The sequence below is a fragment of the Episyrphus balteatus genome, chromosome 1, assembly GCF_945859705.1.
Source record: "Episyrphus balteatus chromosome 1, idEpiBalt1.1, whole genome shotgun sequence".
NCBI classification, from domain to species: Eukaryota; Metazoa; Arthropoda; class Insecta; order Diptera; family Syrphidae; genus Episyrphus; species Episyrphus balteatus.
This window is the reverse complement of record NC_079134.1, coordinates 70,499,359-70,516,391: the sequence shown is the minus strand read 5'-3', so window position 1 is coordinate 70,516,391 and position 17,033 is coordinate 70,499,359. Positions and strand designations below refer to the sequence as shown.

Below are 17,033 nucleotides of genomic sequence, written 5' to 3'. Positions count from 1 at the left end.
TAATTCAAAAGTTAAAACTGTTATTAAGTAAAAAGGATTTTTATTTTAACTTTCTGGGCTAGCGGAAAACAATGAACAGTTGTTTATAGGCAAATTATTCAATCGAAGTACTCGTACAGTACATTTTATTTTTAGGAGAGGATAACCTCAATTGGTCAAAATTAAAGCCTAGTACGCTGCTGATAAGAAACGTAAAATCCCATACAAAAATGAAACAACGAAATGGTTAACCAAAAATTTGGTTCAACTTTTCGTTCTGTAGTACGCTGTTCGGCACAACGAAATTGAAAGTCTAAACTTCTTTTTCGCACACAAACAATTGCCGGGGACATTCATTGTGTGTGGAAAAATAACATTTTGAGTTTTTTTGTTTGTTTTTGTTGTTCATTTTGTCATTGCATGTCTTTCTGCGATGCGTGTTTGCTTTTTTTTTCATTTATGTTTTGCAATTTTTGAGTATTTTTCGGTCCAGATTTCGCAAGCATTTCGTTGTCCTCGTGGAGACCGACGAAAAATTTCGTTTCACATCAGCAGCGTTCTAGGCTTTAAGGCTTAACGCTAAACTTAAACGAATCTCATACCGTTTTTGTTTGGTTATTTTTAGAACTACATTCGGAACTTTTCGATTCGAAATGCAAGACGCACAAATTTTAATGTTTAATAATTCAAAAAGCCCATTTTCAGGTTTATGCCCGCTATCAAAACTTTTGAAAAAAAAAAAATTGGCATGACCTCCCCCCCCCCAGAAGCAAACCTGTATACGCCCCTGCGCTGAAATCAAACGAAGAATTACTTGTGCCAACCGCTGCTACTTTGGTTTGAGAAGGCAACTGACCAGCAAAGCCCTCTCTCGAGCAACTAAGGTGTCCCTGTATAAGACCCTAATCATCCCAGTCCTGCTATATGGTGCAGAAGCATGGACTTTAACGAAGGCGGATGAAAACATCTTGGATTGCTACGAGAGAAAAGTTCTTCGTGCGATTTTTGGTCCCGTATGTATTAATGGTAATTGGAAAAGAAGATACAACAACGAACTTTACGGGTTGTACAAGGACGCTCACCTAGCCAAGAGAGTGAAGTTGCAGCGCCTGAGATGGCTGGGTCACGTGGAGCGCATGGACAACAATGCTCCGGCCCGGAAGTTTTTCGACTCCAACCCAGAGGGACGGCGCAGTAGAGGAAGACCTCGTCTGAGGTGGCGCAACCAAGTGGAAGGGGACCTCAACCAACTTGGCGTGCGCAACTGGAAGCAGCGAGCTAAGGATAGAGCTGGCTGGCGAAGCTTGTTGGTTGAGGCCTAAATCCACAGCGGATTGTAAAGTAAAGTAAGTAAGACCAAATTCTCACACTAAGTAAAGTAAGTAAGAACAAATTCTCACAACAATCAACAACAGATTTCCTAGCATTAAATTCACTTTCGAGAAGAAAGACGACACGCTTCACACTTTGCCCTTCCTCGACCTTGAAATCAAGCGAAAAGAGAAAAAAGTTGAGTTTAGTGTCTACAGAAAATCCACATCAAGATCAACAGATCGTTACATAACAAATGATTCACACTGCGCGTATAATCATTAAATTGAAGCTTTCCATTCAATGGTTTACAGATTATGCCGTCTACCTTTATCTGTTGAAAGCTATATGAGGCTATACCAACAAATTCTTCATATAGCTAATGTGAACGGGTATGATAAATCTGTCATAGACCATTCGATCAAGAAACACTCGAAGAAGTTAATGCGCAACAACATCAGCACATTATTTAATCAAAGCACAGGCGCACACAAACACCGTGTAACTTTGCCCTTCGTCCCAGAGATCACCAACAAGTTAACATATGTCTTTGCTAAATCAGAAATGAGCATTGTACACACCAACAACAACAAATTAAAATCTCTCTTAGGATCCACAAAAGACCACACACCAACTAATCGATGCAGCGGCATTTATCAAATCTCTTGTTCTAACTGCGACAAAAAATATATTGGACAAACAAGAAAAGCTGCTGAGTTTAGATTCAACGAACATCGTCGATCCATGAAAAGGAAAGACATTTAATTTAATATACACGAAGTGAGAATAGGCCTAGCTGTTTGGGAGCTAGAAAATCGGTCTTTTGCGGTCACTCTAATGTGCATTCCAGTTTTTAAAAACTCGAAAATATTTCGAAACAAAAACAATATTTCATTACACTTTTGACCTTAAAATTCCATTGAATGTTTCCGACAAAATCACAGGTGAAATTAAGTGTTAATCCCGGAGATTCTGCTATACAGGTGATTAAATTTTGTAGTCAGGTAATCATTAAGAGATAAATGTAAGACATTGCATGTTTATCGTAAACTAAACTGTTAATTCGAACTTAATCTTAATAATATCAACATTGAAAATGTTAATAGCTTAAAAATCTTAGGACTTACTTTCAACAATATATATAATTAGAAACCTCATTGTACTGATTTAAAAAAGAGCCTAGCAAGTAGGGCAAAAATTGTAAGTTACTTATCAAGTAAGAAACTAGACGTTCATATTAACACATTATGTGATATAACACGTTCTTTAATATTAAGTAAAATCGATTATGGATTATCCGTATATGGCAAATGTCCAAAAACTACTTTTAACATCCTTAAATCACCATATAACCAAGCAGCGAGAAATAGTGTTGGCGCATATCGTACAACCCGTATCCAAAATATCATGGCCGAAGCCGGACTCCCAACCCTAGAGGAAAGGCAGGAAGAAGTTGTTATGAAGCTGATCCCCAAACTCTTCTTCTCGAACAAATCGATCATTAACAAAGACATCGCCTTAGAAGAAAAATCAAATAAAGTAAAACGAACACCTTCAACGATCTCCAGAGTAATTTTCACCTCAAGAGAATTGAACATTCCTTTCGAATGTATAAAACAAAATAAACAAACTTCTCCACCTTGGATTTTCAAAACAAGTTCTGAGGGTCGATTCTCGTTCTGTGATATTTTGAAATGAAAAAAAATATCACAGCTTCTCACCGAATCCGATTCTTGTTTTGTGAAAAAAATTTCAAAAATGTCAAAATCTCTTCACATGATTAAATATTTATCACAAACAAATTCTATCGTGAAAAACAACTTCGAATGATTCCTCAGAAAATATTTCCATGCATTTTAGTATCTTAAGCCCAAGAAAATTATTAAAAAACTGCTTGTAATTTTTTAAATTTCTTTCTAATTGAAATGCTTGTCAAATACTGCCCAAATTTCAAAATGCTGTGCTGCCTTGCAGCACAATCAAAATGAATGCAAGAGCTGATATGCTTTGTAGGTTAAAGAGCATTGCGACCAATACAAACAGATTAGTATAGCATTAAAAAGTTCAGTCAATCTCACAGATGGACGTATTACTAGGAGCTAAGTATGTGCATTAAAAAAAAACTTAAGAAGCTTAACCAAGCTGCGGATAGAATTTTGACGAAGTGTATAAGTTAAGGTTTTCCCTTCTCTTGGTGCGTCCATATAAAATTTAGTTCAGTGTTGATATTTGGTAAATCCTACTGCAGATAACTTTGCCAAAAACACACGCCTTATTTTTAATTTATAAACCAAAATTTAATGCTTGGACAATGTGTAATTTGCAACACCTTACCTACATATATCTACTAAATGCCTTTAATTCAGCGTTGAAAGCTGAGGTACGGTAGAAAAGATTATGCCGTTCATCGTGCAATGTTCTTAAAAAGAGGATAAAGTACGTCGGAATCGGAACCATACGTTTTTGTAAGAATGGCACACGCGAGAACATTAGAATTTGAAGACAAAAAAGGAGGAGAAACATTAAGTAAAAAGCATTTCTTTGCCAATGCCATTTTTATTAAACCATGCATATATTTGTAGCCATATCCATATCTTTAACTGATAAATTTAAAATCTTCTCAATTCTTGGTTTCAAACTTCGTCGTTTCAATTTCCTTGATTAATTCCTAGGGATAATATTATAAAAAACATGATTGTTGGTCTTTAAAATAGTTGCATATATATATTTAAATGATAATACCTTTCTTTTAACCATGGGCGAAGTTTATTCCTTTTATTCACAAAAAAAATACACAATTTAAAAACTCAAAACTGAAATATAAGTGACAGCATTTTCCATTGAGTAGTTTTTAGTACAGAATTTTTCAACGATTTATCACATTGAGTTTGAGAATCGGATTTGGGGTGCCTGTGAAGTGATAAAATGAAAAAACGCTGTGAAAACTGAAATGATATTATTTTTATCACTTCACAGCTTCACAGAACGAGAATTGACCCTCAGTTCTTTTAAATTTATCCCAATATCAGAAGTGTAAAACTAACAACCTCATATACCTCAAAAGTTATCTGGAAATTATTACAAACCTCAAAACTAAACGATGGAATACAATATTCACTGATGGATATAAATCTAAATTTAACACGGCGTTTGCAATCACTAATGAAAATGGACCACCACTAAAAAGAGGCATCCTGCCTATTTTTTCCTCTATTTTCACTGCGGAAGCACTTGCTATATATGAAGCCATAAAACTAGCAGACAAACAAAACAAAACAATTATATGCTCGGACAGCCTCTCGGTACTTAACGGCGTTACCAACCTCAATCACCGATCTTACATCGTAAATGATATAAGGGATTTGCTTATTAAACATGAAATCTCAATTAAGTTGATGTGGGTACCTAGTCACATTGGGATCCAGGGCAACGAACTCGCTGACATGGAAGCCAACCTAGCAGCGAAATCTCCCGTATATCTTTTTAACTCCTACTCCAAACTTGATCTAAAAAGGCACATCGACAGTTTAATTCTAAAGAAACGTCTTGAAACTTGGCACTGCCACCCTACCCACTACTCAATAACAAACATAGACCGCCAAACTCCTGTCTATCCTACATCAACTTCAAAAGCTCAAAACACCACCTTCGCTCGCCTTCGACTAGGACATACAGCTACTACTCATCAGCATATATTAAAAAGGACTGACCCACCTATATGCACAACATGCAACAACATACTAAACATAAACCACCTGCTCGGACAAAACGAATGCATTATATCCAGTCAATTCAACACCCTTCTCGCCAACAACGAAACAGTCAACACTATACTCAACACATTTAATCACGATAATATATCAAAAATATTTAACTTTTTTAATAAAACTAAAATCTCTATATAAACTAGATTACCAATCAATTATCTACTCAAATTTTTTTTTATCTTATCAAAACGTCTCTATCTGAGCTGGAAGTCTTTTGTAGCTAGGCTCTTTTTTTCCCTTATATTTGCACTGTAATTTTAATTATATGTAAATAAATAATAATAATAATACTTTTTTGCCAAAACTGTTAAGAGTTAATCAGATTACTTTTTTGCCAAAACTGTTAAGGCCCAATAAAAATCACAAATACCATCAACAAAGAATATTTTGTTCGTACTTACCTTCTTATTGATGTCAAAAAAAATTCAATTACTGGGACTCGTTGTTCACCAACATTTGTACGTTCTGATCCAATTCGAATAAGTGTAACAGATTTTGATGACAAGCACACATGATAACTCCCCAAAATGCCTTTTTTCTCAGCCAATCCTTTTCTTTGAACCACAACTTGCCATACATGTTCTAAAATGAAATGCTGAATGAAAAAAAAAATTAAATCGTGTTATAGCCATTTACCATAATAAGGTTTTGGTGAATCAGAGAAAATGTTTGGCCCAGTCTGAAGTTTAAGCATTGTTCTTAACCAATTGTTCATATCATCTTCGGAATCCATAACAATGCCAAAACCGTCGTCTTTCGTAGATAATGAAATAACATACTCATGTTTCGTGTCGAAACACCGATTTATATTGATACAGCTGATAAGTGTAATTGATCTTTTTGGGTTCGCTTTTGATTTGAACTTCTTTTCGTTTTCAAAGTATTCCAAACGCGCTGGAGATTTTCCGCAGTCTTCGTAAAGCACGAAGTACTTTTTTTTCATAGTTTTTAATTTTTTTAAGTACCCGTGGAGAACAACGCTATCTCTATATTGTACGTTTGAAATCGTTTTGTTTGTGTTCGAAGACATTTTCCAATTTTTTTTACTGCAAGTTATTTTTTTTTTTTTAAATTAAAGTTCTGCAATTGTAAAAAAAAATTGAAAGTATTTGTTAATAAAATACTTAACTATTTATTTTTAATTACATAAATCTAATTAATGAAATATCATTAGTTATAACTTATAACTATGAAAAAATCTTGCGGGATTTCGTAATAAACACGTCTGCTGGAGTCGTTATTTTTTGTTTTGCAATAGTAATTATATATAAACTTCATGTGATAAATTGCATTTTGATTAAAGGTTTCGAAGGTTTTCGGATCACATATGACAGTTTTTCTTGAAAAGAAGAAAACTGCGTTTGAAATCAGAATCAAAGTTAGTAGCACTTAAAAAAGCAATGTCGAAATAATAAACATTTCTTAATTTTTTAAGCTAAGTAAAAAGTGTTTGCTAATATAACTTAATAACCCAGAAAACCCATTAGATAAATTCTGCTATGTTCTGTGATCGAAAAATTCCCAACAAGCTAAAAAGAAGGCTCTTTGCCGCGGTTGTTCGTCCAGTACTTTTAGCTGACATGAATTATACTTCGTATGACAGCTGGAATTACTAGCTTGATAGAATTAGAAGTATAAAGTTAAGAGGAAGCTTACATGTTAAAAATACCATCCCACAAATAAAAGAACACGACGACTCATTTGTTATTGCCAGTCCAAAGAAGAAAACATAAAAACCCAGTACCAGCTCCACATCCAGATGACAAAATTTCACTCACTGTCACTACCATATTTCTAATATATTTGTTTCTCGTAAACGGCTGGATCAATTTTGTTGAAAAAAAAAAACTGTGAACCAACTCTAGTGCTGATTTTCTCTTCTAGGATATTAGTCGCGTATCTTTGGGCAATCCATGCATGTCTAGGAAAGCTCACTATCTCACTACATGTTATAAAGCAGATTCCACTCCAGAAAAATTTATGACCAACCTATGGTTGGTAGTAAAACTTCAGCAAATCTCTCCTCAAACCTTCACCACACACGTGTAATTCAATTCCTTGAATTGCTCATTCTTGACTTATTTGAGAAAAGAACCATAACATTGAGACAAACGTAATAAAAGGGTTTTACTTCTGTAGAATAACTCTTTTTTCTTTTATTTTCTTATAGTAAGCAAAATTTATCATGTCCCACAGTCGCCGCCTAAACAAAAACCATGGATTCCTGAGGTCATTTTACACAACAAAAAACAAATTAGGTTAATTTTTTTTTTTGACTGTCAAAGCAAGCAAAATAACCGAAAACCGGTTTTTTGGCCCGGTTTAAAACCGGCCGGTTTAACCGAAAGGAAAAAAACCGGAAAAACCTAAAACCGGTTTTTGTACTAACAACCGCCATCCCTAAAATAAAAATTGGTTCGTGAACAAGACCACTGTTCCCATACCAGACGACATCCATTAGGTCCTAAGTACGCACTCCCTACTACTATCCACTCCACTCCTAATTCTCTTTTCAAAATTATTGCTGATGGTGAGGATTGCATCCAAACCATAAAAAATAACGATGAAAGGGAAAACGCGGCTATTGGAGGGGAAGGGAACAAAAAGCTTTTAATATATGTACTATCTGTTGTAATTGTTTTAATTTTGAATTTCTTTAGACATGTTACTTGTCAATTTAACTTTGTAAAGTTGAGATTTGCTCTATGCAGCTCATTTTTTAATTATTGATTTTGTTGTTTTTTTTTTTACTTAAGTGCAATATAAATGTAAAAAGTGTGAGTTTACTATTGTGTTTGATGTATGTTAACATATTTGTAACCTATTTATTAATGTTAATAAAGATTCCTTTGCCATCACCTGATGATGATCATAGACATGAACGAAACGTCGTGACAATAATACATTTGTTTCATTTTCAGGTCAAAGATAATATCATAAACAAAAGGTCATCACCACCAACATAATTAGTTTTAGTTTGTGCTAAAAGTTTTTTTTTCATCCATCCATTAAAATTAAATTAAAACCCTAAAGAAGTCGCGCCGCACAGTGGTTCCCTTCTATGGATGAAGTGGGAAAAACCTATAAACTGAACGGTTGGACCGATTTGATTGAAATTTGGTATACAGGGTGTCACGGGATGAGATAAGAAGACTTTGAGAGATGATTCTTGGGTATATTCTAAGAAAAAAAATGTTCTACAGTAACTCTCTATCTGCAAAGTTGGTACCCTTTAGCGATGTTTTAAGAAAACCCTTACTTTGGTATGCCTTTACTCATGTTAATATTAATAACTCCGTTAATACTTATGATAAAAACTTCATTAGTGTCTTGATTTTTAGAAAAAATGCTATTCTTTGTACATGATTTTAAAATCTTTTTTAGTTGCTCAGATATTAATTTTTAAATGGAATTATTTTTTTCTTACCCATGATAATTTTTGACTTTAGGACCGATTTTTTTCGATAAATGTGTTATAAATATAGTGTTTTATAAATTTATTCTTATGAAGAAAACAATAATGAACAAAAATGTTGTTTGCCAAAAAAACTCATAGATTTTATGATATTTAGGAAAACCTGCACCAGGTAAAATCTCTAAAAAATGTGTTTTTTTGCTTCAAACAAAAATGGGTACGAATTAAAAATTTTTTTTTTTTTTTATTTTTATTATTCTCTATCTGCCGTTTTCGTTTCGACGTTGACTTTTGGGACACCCTGTATAAACAGAAGAATTTTTTTGAATTCAAAACACTGTGTAATAAAATACAGCTTCGGCTTTTATAAAATGTTCGCAAACTCATTCCTAAAATTCGGTTTTCATAGTCAGATACGTGGTCAAAACCTAGTAAGCCAAAGACATTTCTAATCATTGCAGTAAATTACAGCAGTGTTACTAATCAAGGGTACCAAAAGTGACTTGACAAGCCTCATTCTTGCACATATTGGTGTAAACATAGCTGAGATTCTCAACATCCGCAGGCCATTGTAAATACGTTTAACAACAATGTTTGTATGAGATGAGCAATCTAAAAAACTTTTGATTTGGATTCCGAGGCTATTCACAAAGCCCATGATAAGTCCAAACGCATTTTAGAAATAATAATCTGTTTGGATTTCTCTGGGATTAGTTTCAAGTTATTGCGACTTGCCCAGTTGCAAATCGCATTTAGATCTCCATTCATTCTATAAATACAATCTTCCATTAAACCAATAGGCCTTGAAAAATATATTTGTACGTCATCAGCGTAAAGGTGAACTGAGATATACCGGAAAACTTCATTTAAGTCGTTAATGAATATAGAAAAAAGAAGCGGTCCAAGAATGGACCCTTGAGGAACACCAGTACTTACTTGTTGGTATCTATCACTCAGAAAACTCATTATTAAATTAGCTTATCTCTCACTAAATCCAAAATATAGCCCCAGTTTTTTCAAGAAATCTAAGAGACACAATACAGAGACATTGTTATTGTCAAATTTAATCCGAAGATCATCTAAGATTTTAACGATTGCAGTCGAACAACTGTGTTTATTTCGAAATCCTGATTGAGTTGGTAGAAGTAAAATATGACGTTCAATAAATTGGTTAATTTGATTTCTTACAATAACTTCCAGAACCTTCGAAAAGCAAGGTAAAATACTGTTGAGATGTTCACTTTAACATCCCACACGTCCCGTGTAGATTTCACCAGCTAAATACTCATTCATTCATCGAAAATGACTTCGACTACGAAAGTTTTTATTACCATTACGAATTGTGCCTTCATAAGATTAACTTACCTTTTTTTTATTTTTCTTTTCGCTTTCGAGCTAAAATATATTCTCATATACTTTAATAAAAGTAAATTCGTTTATAAGTTTTAATCTTTGTTCTTTTATTTTCCACCATCCTTAACAGGTTATGGGTCCAGCTTGCAAATCACTTTATTAAATTCGATAAAATTGTTCGTAACCTTTGTTTCACGGGAGCTGCACTTGAAGAGTTAGATACTGTTTGTCACTTGTTGCTGACTATGCCGTCTGAGTATGACAGTGTGGTCACCGCGATCGAAACTCTTTCAGGCGACACCTTGAGTCTTGCGTTCGTTAAAAACAGACTTCTGGATGAAGAAACAAAGAGGACCGACACGAAGAGAAGAAATAACCCTAATGAATTACCATCGTCAGCAGCATTCGCTTCACAACCAGGACAGAAGGCAGCAAAGAAATTAACCAGCAGATTTCCATTCAAGTGCAACTATTGTGGCAAAGTTGGGCACAAGCAAATCGACTGCAGGAAGAAAATTAACGAAATGAGAAATAAGAACACCCAAAGTGCAAATGCAGTCACCAATTACAAAAGTGAAAACAATTCAGACAACTTCTGCTTCTCAGCCTCGACCGACAGCAACTCGAATAATTATGTCAAGTGGTTTCTCGATTCTGGTGCCACGGAGCACCTGATCGACAGCAGCGTTCACCTGACAAACGTGAGAAAACTCGATGTTCCAATGAAAATCAAAGTTACAAAGTCTGGAGCATTTTTAGAAGCAAACGAAATTGGTGAAATCAAATTGCAGTGTATTGTTGATGGAAAAGTAAATTCTATAACAGTGAAAGATGTTCTTTCTGTTTCGAATTTAGAACACAATCTCCTTTCCGTACGAAAGCTGGAAATTAATGGTTTCAGTGTCACATTTGAAAAAGATTGTGGTATCATAAGTAAAGGTGACTATACAGTAGCAGTAGCCACCAGAAGTAATTGTCAGCTGTACGAGCTCAGATTCAGTCAACCTGCTTTGGCAAATTTTAGTTTACAATCTGAAGGGTATGAAATGTGGCACAAAAGACTAGGTCATCTGAACTATGATGACATAAAGAAAATGGAATGTCAGACTATCGGAATGAAATTTGATTTCTCAAAACCACCGAGAGAAGTATGTCAAGTTTGCGTGGAGGGAAAACAGACCAGAAAACCACATAATCAGCGACGTACTCGAGCAACACGTCCATTGCAATTAGTACACAGTGATGTCGTTGGTCCTGTAACTCCTACGTCTCATGATGTTAAACGGTACGTATTAACATTCATTGATGACTATACACATTTCACTGCTAGTTACATTTTGGAAATGAAATCAGAAGTGCTACATTATTTCAAGTGTTTTGAAGCTATGGCAACAGCCCATTTCAACCTCAAATTAAGTAGATTCCGATGTGACAATGGCAGAGAATACATATCGAATGAAACGAAAGATTTCTGTGAAAGCAAAGGGATTCAGTTTGAGTTCACTATCAGATATACTCCAGAACAGAACGGAGTAGCGGAGAGAATGAACCGCACTATTCTTGACAAAGCGAGGTGTTTGTTGCTAAATTGTCAACTCGGGAAAACATTTTGGCCCGAAGCAGTTCAAACAGCTGTTTACCTGTGCAACCGAAGTCCCACAGCTGCATTGAATGGTGAAGTTCCAGCCGCTCTTTGGTTTGGTGAAAAGCCTAATGTTGGAAAACTCAAAGTTTTTGGATGTATAGCGTATCTGAGACTCCCCAAACAAATAATCCAAGGAAAGTTCGACTCGAGGTCACTTAAGTGCTATTTCATCGGCTATTGTCCAAACGGCTAAGAGCTTTGGAGTATTGAAGACCAAAAAAATGATTTTTGGACGAGACGTAGTTTTCGATGAAACAAAATTTGCTTTTGATGGCCTTAGCAGCGAACAATGGTTGCATTCCGAGGAAGAGGAGCTTCATGATGACGAAACCAAATCACCTGATCACGTTGAGGAAGAGCAACTGGAAGATGATGAGAATTACGAAACACCTGAGAGATCCGAAAATTTAGAAACACCTAGACGAACCAAACGAATCCATGTCAAGCCGCGTTACCTGGAAGATTATGGTGTTTTAGCATTGAATGCAGAAGCGTATGTGGAAGACGTGCCGGAAAATATCAATGAAATCGAGTTTCGTCAAGACAAAGACAGATGGTTGCGAGCAGTTCAAGAAGAAATGGATGCATTATTTCAAAATGACACCTGGGTATTAACTGACCTTCCTCAAGGTAAACGACCTTTAAACAACAAGTTTAAGCGGAACAAAACTGGAAATATCGAAAGATATGGCTCCGTGAAGCCAGAACTGCGACCTCAAAATTTTTGAACCAAATTTGTCTAATTCGTTTGTCCATGTTTGTCCACCCAAAATTTTCGTTTGTCCACCCTTCAAAAAAATTTTAGAGCAAATTCTTTTTTTTTATAGGAAGTCTGAAAAATGAAAAATCGTCTAAAACGCTCAAATTTTGAGATAGGCGTATAAAACCGTTTGTCCACCTCAAGTTCTATATACATACCAAATATTATCGTTTTTCCACCCCCCGTTTAGGAGCAATTTAAAAAAACAAATTTTGCACTGAAAAATTAAAACTCCCCTAAAATCCCCAAAAATCAATTTTCATCAAATATTCAAACTGCTGCCGTTTGTCCACCTCTACTGAAAATTAAAAAGTCCTCAAAAATTATTATTTTTCAAAAATTCAAACGGCAATCGTTTGTCCACCTCGAGAAATGTATACAAACAAAAAATCGTCGTTTGTCCACCCTACGTTTAGGAGATATTCAAAAAACAAAATTTGTACTGAAAAATTCAAAGTCCCATAAAATCTCCAAAATTTGACTTTTTTCAAAATTTCAAATTTCTGTCGTTTGTCCACCACAAGTTCTACACGTATGCCAAAAATCGTCGTTTGTCCACCCTACGTTTAGAAGATATTCAAAAAACAAATTTTGTACTGAGAAATCGAAAAAAAATATTACGCATACACCAGAGTGAACATTTCAAAATCCTCAAAAATTACTTTTTTTCAAAAATTCAAACGGCAATCGTTTGTCCACCTCGAGAAATGTATACAAACAAAAAATCATCGTTTGTCCACCCTACGTTTAGGAGATATTCAAAAAACAAAATTTGTACTGAAAAATTCAAAGTCCCAAAAAATCTCCAAAAATTGACTTTTTTCGTATTAACATTCATTGATGACTATACACATTTCACTGCTAGTTACATTTTGGAAATGAAATCAGAAGTGCTACATTATTTCAAGTGTTTTGAAGCTATGGCAACAGCCCATTTCAACCTCAAATTAAGTAGATTCCGATGTGACAATGGCAGAGAATACATATCGAATGAAACGAAAGATTTCTGTGAAAGCAAAGGGATTCAGTTTGAGTTCACTATCAGATATACTCCAGAACAGAACAGAGTAGCGGAGAGAATGAACCGCACTGTTCTTGACAAAGCGAGGTGTTTGTTGCTAAATTGTCAACTCGGGAAAACATTTTGGCCCGAAGCAGTTCAAACAGCTGTTTACCTGTGCAACCGAAGTCCCACAGCTGCATTGAATGGTGAAGTTCCAGCCGCTCTTTGGTTTGGTGAAAAGCCTAATGTTGGAAAACTCAAAGTTTTTGGATGTATAGCGTATCTGAGACTCCCCAAACAAATAATCCAAGGAAAGTTCGACTCGAGGTCACTTAAGTGCTATTTCATCGGCTATTGTCCAAACGGCTAAGAGCTTTGGAGTATTGAAGACCAAAAAATGATTTTTGGACGAAACGTAGTTTTCGATGAAACAAAATTTGCTTTTGATGGCCTTAGCAGCGAACAATGGTTGCATTCCGAGGAAGAGGAGCTTCATGATGACGAAACCAAATCACCTGATCACGTTGAGGAAGAGCAACTGGAAGATGATGAGAATTACGAAACACCTGAGAGATCCGAAAATTTAGAAACACCTAGACGAACCAAACGAATCCATGTCAAGCCGCGTTACCTGGAAGATTATGGTGTTTTAGCATTGAATGCAGAAGCGTATGTGGAAGACGTGCCGGAAAATATCAATGAAATCGAGTTTCGTCAAGACAAAGACAGATGGTTGCGAGCAGTTCAAGAAGAAATGGATGCATTATTTCAAAATGACACCTGGGTATTAACTGACCTTAATCAAGGTAAACGACCTTTAAACAACAAGTTTAAGCGGAACAAAACTGGAAATATCGAAAGATATGGCTCCGTGAAGCCAGAACTGCGACCTCAAAATTTTTGAACCAAATTTGTCTAATTCGTTTGTCCATGTTTGTCCACCCAAAATTTTCGTTTGTCCACCCTTCAAAAAAATTTTAGAGCAAATTCTTTTTTTTTATAGGAAGTCTGAAAAATGAAAAATCGTCTAAAACGCTCAAATTTTGAGATAGGCGTATAAAACCGTTTGTCCACCTCAAGTTCTATATACATACCAAATATTATCGTTTTTCCACCCCCCGTTTAGGAGCAATTTAAAAAAACAAATTTTGCACTGAAAAATTAAAACTCCCCTAAAATCCCCAAAAATCCCCAAAAATCAATTTTCATCAAAAATTCAAACTGCTGTCGTTTGTCCACCTCTACTGAAAATTAAAAAGTCCTCAAAAATTATTATTTTTCAAAAATTCAAACGGCAATCGTTTGTCCACCTCGAGAAATGTATACAAACAAAAAATCGTCGTTTGTCCACCCTACGTTTAGGAGATATTCAAAAAACAAAATTTGTACTGAAAAATTCAAAGTCCCATAAAATCTCCAAAATTTGACTTTTTTCAAAATTTCAAATTTCTGTCGTTTGTCCACCACGAGTTCTACACGTATGCCATTGAATGGTGAAGTTCCAGCCGCTCTTTGGTTTGGTGAAAAGCCTAATGTTGGAAAACTCAAAGTTTTTGGATGTATAGCGTATCTGAGACTCCCAAAACAAATAATCCAAGGAAAGTTCGACTCGAGGTCACTTAAGTGCTATTTCATCGGCTATTGTCCAAACGGCTAAGAGCTTTGGAGTATTGAAGACCAAAAAATGATTTTTGGACGAGACGTAGTTTTCGATGAAACAAAATTTGCTTTTAATGGCCTTAGCAGCGAACAATGGTTGCATTCCGAGGAAGAGGAGCTTCATGATGACGAAACCAAATCACCTGATCACGTTGAGGAAGAGCAACTGGAAGATGATGAGAATTACGAAACACCTGAGAGATCCGAAAATTTAGAAACACCTAGACGAACCAAACGAATCCATGTCAAGCCGCGTTACCTGGAAGATTATGGTGTTTTAGCATTGAATGCAGAAGCGTATGTGGAAGACGTGCCGGAAAATATCAATGAAATCGAGTTTCGTCAAGACAAAGACAGATGGTTGCGAGCAGTTCAAGAAGAAATGGATGCATTATTTCAAAATGACACCTGGGTATTAACTGACCTTCCTCAAGGTAAACGACCTTTAAACAACAAGTTTAAGCGGAACAAAACTGGAAATATCGAAAGATATGGCTCCGTGAAGCCAGAACTGCGACCTCAAAATTTTTGAACCAAATTTGTCTAATTCGTTTGTCCATGTTTGTCCACCCAAAATTTTCGTTTGTCCACCCTTCAAAAAAATTTTAGAGCAAATTCTTTTTTTTTATAGGAAGTCTGAAAAATGAAAAATCGTCTAAAACGCTCAAATTTTGAGATAGGCGTATAAAACCGTTTGTCCACCTCAAGTTCTATATACATACCAAATATTATCGTTTTTCCACCCCCCGTTTAGGAGCAATTTAAAAAAACAAATTTTGCACTGAAAAATTAAAACTCCCCTAAAATCCCCAAAAATCCCCAAAAATCAATTTTCATCAAAAATTCAAACTGCTGTCGTTTGTCCACCTCTACTGAAAATTAAAAAGTCCTCAAAAATTATTATTTTTCAAAAATTCAAACGGCAATCGTTTGTCCACCTCGAGAAATGTATACAAACAAAAAATCGTCGTTTGTCCGCCCTACGTTTAGGAGATATTCAAAAAACAAAATTTGTACTGAAAAATTCAAAGTCCCATAAAATCTCCAAAATTTGACTTTTTTCAAAATTTCAAATTTCTGTCGTTTGTCCACCACGAGTTCTACACGTATGCCATTGAATGGTGAAGTTCCAGCCGCTCTTTGGTTTGGTGAAAAGCCTAATGTTGGAAAACTCAAAGTTTTTGGATGTATAGCGTATCTGAGACTCCCCAAACAAATAATCCAAGGAAAGTTCGACTCGAGGTCACTTAAGTGCTATTTCATCGGCTATTGTCCAAACGGCTAAGAGCTTTGGAGTATTGAAGACCAAAAAATGATTTTTGGACGAGACGTAGTTTTCGATGAAACAAAATTTGCTTTTGATGGCCTTAGCAGCGAACAATGTTTGCATTCCGAGGAAGAGGAGCTTCATGATGACGAAACCAAATCACCTGATCACGTTGAGGAAGAGCAACTGGAAGATGATGAGAATTACGAAACACCTGAGAGATCCGAAAATTTAGAAACACCTAGACGAACCAAACGAATCCATGTCAAGCCGCGTTACCTGGAAGATTATGGTGTTTTAGCATTGAATGCAGAAGCGTATGTGGAAGACGTGCCGGAAAATATCAATGAAATCGAGTTTCGTCAAGACAAAGACAGATGGTTGCGAGCAGTTCAAGAAGAAATGGATGCATTATTTCAAAATGACACCTGGGTATTAACTGACCTTCCTCAAGGTAAACGACCTTTAAACAACAAGTTTAAGCGGAACAAAACTGGAAATATCGAAAGATATGGCTCCGTGAAGCCAGAACTGCGACCTCAAAATTTTTGAACCAAATTTGTCTAATTCGTTTGTCCATGTTTGTCCACCCAAAATTTTCGTTTGTCCACCCTTCAAAAAAATTTTAGAGCAAATTCTTTTTTTTTTATAGGAAGTCTGAAAAATGAAAAATCGTCTAAAACGCTCAAATTTTGAGATAGGCGTATAAAACCGTTTGTCCACCTCAAGTTCTATATACATACCAAATATTATCGTTTTTCCACCCCCCGTTTAGGAGCAATTTAAAAAAACAAATTTTGCACTGAAAAATTAAAACTCCCCTAAAATCCCCAAAAATCAATTTTCATCAAAAATTCAAACTGCTGTCGTTCGT

General features: G+C 35.5%; 1 protein-coding gene across 6 annotated transcripts in view; it reads right to left on the bottom strand.

Annotated features, from left to right (window-relative positions):
* LOC129905976 (insulin receptor substrate 1) overlaps positions 1–17,033 on the bottom strand; it is a 130,582-nt gene that overhangs the window by 83,715 nt on the left and 29,834 nt on the right. For all 6 annotated transcript variants that reach the window (XM_055981604.1, XM_055981603.1, XM_055981605.1 and 3 more), the window contains 2 exons: positions 5,694–6,137; positions 5,459–5,639 (listed from right to left, as the gene is read on the bottom strand). In XM_055981604.1, coding sequence (XP_055837579.1) covers positions 5,459–5,639; positions 5,694–6,087 — 575 coding nt within the window. In that variant the 5' untranslated portion in view covers positions 6,088–6,137. The remainder of the gene's footprint in view (positions 1–5,458; positions 5,640–5,693; positions 6,138–17,033) is intronic.